We start from the raw sequence: 5870 nt of genomic DNA, 5'->3' as shown, positions 1-5870 counted from the left end.
ACTGAACATTATAGCTGATGCTTCACAGGGGCGTTAAATTATGCAAACTACGGCAAAAAATATATATTAAGCAAATTAAAACTTGCATTGTTCGGCTGGATCTAAAGCCCAGCACGGCCAGCACCTCGGCGGGATCTACTACTGCGCTATAACCTCGTTAACCCGGCGTCATTATCGAGAACGCTGTATTTTAAGATGCTTCGCACGCTCGTTGCAGGGGTTCAGCTGCTCGTGTCATAAACCCCAGCGATAGCCAAGAAATCACCACAAACTCACGGCACGCGCCGTGGAGGTCGCGCCACACATTTGCAGCGCGCGCTTCTGACGCCGTTCGACTTCGTCGGTAGAACCAGATGTCTCGTACTCGCCCCCTGCTGGCGGACACGCGGTACTACAACAAACTCGAAATTATATACAGTAAGTCTACGCCCATATTGGTAATATTCACAAGCACAAAAGAAAGCGTACATTTAATGAAAAACAAGTCAGTTTATTGGTGTTTGATGCCCCGTGATTCCATTCACTACATTATACCTAGCTGGGTAAGAAAGACTTTAGTGTGCATGTTTGTGCATGGTAAAAAATAATAATAAAAAAAAAACATTTCAAAAAAATACTTTTCTTCTCTTAACAATCACAATACATATTTGAAGAAATCAACATCATGCAAACCTACCTAGTACAAAAAGAGGGGCAGGACTACTGAGACTACCAGGTTAAACACTTGCAGCAGGCTAAGAACTAGAACTACTGAAAATGACTTAAAAATGCAAAAAATAAAAAATATATATTAACTTAAAATTCAGCAGAGGAAAACTGCATGTAGTCTGTGTTTCGGGTGATAGTCTACAGTACCCGGCCTCCTAAGGAACTATTGGTTCAAATATAAAACTGACCATGAGGGCAGGAACTGAAGCAGGAACGGTTCTGTTCGGCCCTGCTGATCCAGTGTTTTCTGGTCCAGTTAGAGAACAGGACTCAAGACGCAGCGTCACAGATACAAGACCGAATGAGAGCCGCAACACGCCTGAATGACCCACTAACACCCTGGATCCAAGATGTTCAGCAAAAAATAAAAAAAATAAAAAACACAGTTCAGTTGCAAAAGCACATTGAATCGTAAATGATGAACACAGAAATGTATTTTATGACCTTTTTATGACAATTTGGCTGCAGATGTCCTTGTGAGCTAGAAATTCTGAATCTGTTTGCCTTGAAAAAACTGCAATGAACTTGGTGGACAGAAAACTAGTGGTTGTTGTATTAGTCAGTTTTACACCGGTTAGCACCTCTTGCAAGAACTACGGGTTATGCTACTGCGGACGTGTGAAAGCATAGTGGGGTGGACTTGTTGATAAGACAGTGAAAAGGCCACATGTGACCCTGGCTGTGGACCCAGGACCCGTTCATCAGTCCTGGGCCTGGGTAAGAACAAACCTACAATACCACACAATTAACTGGCTCGTGTGTGTAAGCCCGACTCTACACTTGTGCTGGTTGCTATCGATGGAGGTAGGACACACCCCCCACTCATATCAGTGGAGGTAGGACACACCCCCCACTCATGTCAGTGGAGGTAGGACACCCCCCCCCACTCATGTCAGTGGAGGTAGGACACACCCCCCACTCATATCAGTGGAGGTAGGACACACCCCCCACTCATATCAGTGGAGGTAGGACACACCCCCCACTCATATCAGTGGAGGTAGGACACACCCCCCACTCATATCCTCTACTTGCTAACACAACTCATTATTGCCTGTGCAGTATAACTAGTCTGACCCTCCATGGGACAGCACCATCTAGTGAAAACAAGGATGTAAAAGCTCCTCTCCTCCCACATCAGATCAGTACCAAAATAAAAATAAAGAAAGAAAGAAAAACAAACAAACAAACACTCATCTGCGTTCCTCTGTCTGAACACAAGCCGGTCGGCAGAGCTGGGGGCCAAAGTCTTTGCCAGTAGCTCCACGATCAGTCTAAGACAGTTAGAGTGCCCTCTGGTGGTCGCGCCGGATGACCGGAGGCTCCCGCAGGGAACGGGGTGGGTAACCGTCACACCGCCAGCCTGCTGTTGCTGCTGTTGGCCTGCAGGGGGCTCCAGGACGCCGTGTGCTGGGGAGGATCCTGCGAGTACGACCGGCCCTCGCAGCAGGACTGGTTCTCTTCCTTGGGGACGCCGACGGCACACAAACGCCTGTGCCGAAGCAGACGGTCTGTTCTGGAGAAGTTCTGGGAGGGAGAGAGAGAGAGAGAGAGAGAGAGAGAGAGAGAGAGAGAGAGAGAGAGAGAGAGAGAGAGAGAGAGAGAGAGAGAGAGAGAGAGAGAGAGAGAGAGAGAGAGAGAGAGAGAGAGAGAGAACAGGTATGAAAATCTCAACAGTACTAAACGTTTTGCCTTCATACACCAATGAACTGCTATATGACATGTTTGCAACGAATGGTGCGATTTTTAACCAAAAACACTGTTTTACGGCAGTGTACACAAACTGGGGTTACATTTTTAAGGGAGTTCATTATCAGTGAATTGGTGGAGACAAGATGGTCTTAAAAGTCTGTGCTCCAAACGAGTTGAATTAGTAAAGCAGATGTGTATGGCCACGTGTGTGTGTGGGTGTGTGTCTGACCTGCTGACAGCGGTCACACTGGTAAGGCTTCTCTCCGCTATGCACGCGTTTGTGTCTCTCCAAGTGATAGCGCTGAATGAACCGCATCTCGCACATATCACACCCGAACGGCTTCTCTCCTACACACACACACACACACACACACACACAGCCATTTCCACAGTCAGACAAAACAGGTGCACCTCTCCATGTTGACAACCGGAGCTTGGATTCTGAAATTGTACCTGCATCATCCAATCAGACCTACTTTGAACTGAGGCAAACACATAGTTCAACTTATTTCATTAGCAGTCTTCAAACTTCTTTTCATGTTAACCAGTTCTCACTTTGGTATGTCTGTACACTGACTGACACTACAAATCTCAAACGACTGACCTCGATGTGTTATTTAGCACCTTAGAGCCAACTGAGGAGAATCAGCCACACGACCAGGCTGATCTGACTTTCACATCTTCACCCCCGATGAGAACGTGATGGAGCATGTCCTTACGCGCGCCCCCCCCAGCCATGGACGCCACGCGGCACAGCTGGGAATCAAGGTCCCCATCACCAGAGCTGGCCCTCCGACTTGTCTAAGCCTACGTGTCGACGTGGGGGTGGGGTGGGAGGAGGCGAACTGAGGTTCAGGAACGCACCCGTATGGGTAAGAATGTGCCGCTTCAGGTGGTAGCTGCTCCGGAAGGCTCCGTAGCAGTGCTCGCAGATGAAGTTCTTCTGCACCTGGGAGCCCAGGGACCCGTCATCGTTGGTGTTGGACATCTCCACCTGTGCGTCCACACCCAAGACACCAGGAAAGCAAAGTTACCGACGCTGCCTTTCAGGACCCGCACACAGGCGACAGCGGCACTCACCTGTGCTTTCTCTCTCACTTTGCTAGGCGTGCCCGACTTCCTGTTCTTCTTCTTTGGCTGTGGGTTCTGGCCGGACTGCATGTCCTTCTCCTCCAGCAGCCTGGAGGAGTGGAACCCTCCGTCCTTGCTGATGAGCTGCGAGCGTGAAAAAAAGCGACGTCCGTCATTTTCCTGCGGCTACACCTGTGCGACGCTCTCGCCCCAGTACAAGATGCTTACTTACACAAATCAGCAAAGCAGGCGTGTAAAAGCCTGCCGAGCATTTGTAACATTCGTCTCGCAGCCCACAGACTTCTACACAACTCAACAAACCGCGTTAGAACACACACAAAGCTTGAGCTCTGCTGCCGAACCTTAAAACCATTGAGTCTGTGGATTTACAGCGTATACGCTGCGTTTTTAGTGCCTTTCTAATAAGTCTGCAAGATAAGATAAGTCGGTGGAGAGAATAAGTGTTTTCCTGCTATAGTCTGACTCTCAGCCGCAGTGGTTTGCTTTCCCAAGCTCTCGCTCTGCTTCTTACCATTGGTGGGCAGCTGACTCCAGAGGGCAGGACCATGTGACTGTGGTGACTGTGGGCATCCTGGGTATGACTGTGGTTGTGGTTGTGGTTCTGACTTGGGTTCTGGTTCTGGCTGTGACTGTGGCTGTCTCTCTGGCCCAGAGGAGAGCTCATCTTTTTATGGCTGGGCGTGGAACTGGCCTGCATCAAAGCCATACTGGAGAGCACCGCCTCACAGCCCAGCAACCCAGCCTGCCAGACACACACACACACACAATCATACACGAGTGATATATACTTTTACATACTCATTTCTGTCTATTTTACCACAAGTAAGGATTTTCAGATGTTTGCAGGGGTCACAAAAAGATTAGGATCACAAGCAGATTATGACAGGATTGACAGTGGACGCATGTGAGGCGACAATGTTCTGAATGTAGAAACAGAAACAGCAGAAAATGCAAATAAGGAGGGGGGAAAAAAAAACACTGACCCATTTCATGTGCTCACGGACTGAGCTGTTGGAAAGTTGGGACATCGCAGTGATGAGTGTGTGTGTGTGTGTGTGTGAGTGTGTGTTGGGGGGCTTCACACTTGATAGAGAGAATGAATAGATACCACACAAGCCACAATCATCAGGAAGGCAAGCCTACAAACAAAGGGAGGAGGCGGATTTAAGGGCAAACACACACACAGCCGTTCGGCTCTAGACAGTCTATAAATTATATAAATCATACAGACTATAAATTAAATTGTGTATACAGATACAGACATTTGTCCTATTACATTCTCCCTGGGTCCCTTGAATGTAGGCCTGATGATTCTCAATGTTCTGTATCATTCTTAGACCAACTGTTCTAGCATCAGTTTTTGACTTTCTTATTGTAATGGACAGTTAAATCCTAGACCGGTGTCCTAGATTGGACTCCTGAAATGCTTGATACATGTGGGAATTGGTGTCTTCACAGAACAATCCTATTAAAACATAGTACAAGTGTGTTTTAAAGGCTGTCAAAGTAGTCAAAGTAACACGGGTCAAACAGAGCAGAAACATAAAGCAAAATTACCCAATAAACGTCAAAATCAAATAAGACGCAATGACCTGAACTACATGAGAGGAACGTTGAAATGAGATGCAGGTGATTAAGAAACACATCACACACCAACAAGCGTTTAAACTGGTCTCCATTGAGCTGTAATCGCCTAAAGCTATACAAACGTTCAAGCTTTCACTGCTTTTACCTCAAAACAAATTTACATTATTCCATTACAAATGAAGACAAAACACTTCACCAAATGAGAAAATAACATTGCAATTTCCTTAAATAGAGTAAGTTATCTAGCACGTTAAATAACTTGAAACTAGGGCATAATTGTTTGCTGAGTATTTAAACACACACACACACACAATATATATATATATATATATATATATATATATATATATATATATATATATATATATATACATACACATATATATATTGTGTGTGTGTGTACACACACACACACACACACACACACACACACACACACACACACACACACACACATAAATGTAGTACAGTACAGTACTGTTGGGCAGCTGTGGGTCGTTAGCATGATGCTAAGCTAGCTGTATCTATTCAATCCCCCCACAACAACAGGGCGTGTGGTGGTGTTCACCGCCACCTAACTCTGTGTTTTACGATCGCGCTTTAAGAAAAAAAACAAACGTTTAAGTGCTAACCGTTAAAATGACTGTTTAGGAAGGCACACTTCGTTTGCTTTACCTTCTATTTCTCCGTGATCAATATTTTTCGTCGGACTTCCAATTTTTTTCCAGTTTACAAACACAGGAAACACTACCGGAAGTGCTCTCAGGGGAGAGCCCAACACGTGACCACGAAAC

General features: G+C 46.2%; 1 protein-coding gene across 2 annotated transcripts; it reads right to left on the bottom strand.

Annotated features, from left to right (window-relative positions):
- Positions 1-475: 475 nt before the first annotated feature.
- On the bottom strand, positions 476-5870 carry znf740b (zinc finger protein 740b). Of its 2 annotated transcripts, XM_076984165.1 has the most exons (7): positions 5752-5870; positions 4473-4628; positions 4001-4231; positions 3478-3612; positions 3262-3391; positions 2627-2745; positions 476-2232 (listed from the first exon to the last, which is right to left on the bottom strand). In XM_076984165.1, exons 2-7 carry the CDS (start codon positions 4515-4517, stop codon positions 2056-2058), a joined length of 837 nt encoding a protein of 278 aa, XP_076840280.1. In that variant the 5' UTR covers positions 4518-4628; positions 5752-5870; the 3' UTR covers positions 476-2055. The 2 variants fall into 2 exon arrangements, with proteins under 2 accessions (XP_076840280.1, XP_076840281.1); XM_076984166.1 differs by lacking the exon at positions 4473-4628 and having other exon boundaries at positions 5752-5836.

The sequence above is a fragment of the Brachyhypopomus gauderio genome, chromosome 21 (assembly GCF_052324685.1).
Source record: "Brachyhypopomus gauderio isolate BG-103 chromosome 21, BGAUD_0.2, whole genome shotgun sequence".
NCBI lineage: Eukaryota > Metazoa > Chordata > Actinopteri > Gymnotiformes > Hypopomidae > Brachyhypopomus > Brachyhypopomus gauderio.
Note: the sequence above shows the minus strand (reverse complement) of the source record. Positions and strands in the feature narration are given on the sequence as shown.

Excerpts from the sequence above, each read along its gene's own strand:
- znf740b (XM_076984165.1), bottom strand. The coding sequence starts at position 4,517 with ATGTCCCAACTTTCCAACAGCTCAGTCCGTGAGCACATGAAATGG. Across the intron at positions 4,232-4,472 it reads TCCGTGAGCACATGAAATGG|GCTGGGTTGCTGGGCTGTGA; the intron begins GTCAGTGTTTTT and ends TGTGTCTGGCAG. Across the intron at positions 3,613-4,000 it reads GAGTCAGCTGCCCACCAATG|CTCATCAGCAAGGACGGAGG; the intron begins GTAAGAAGCAGA and ends TCACGCTCGCAG.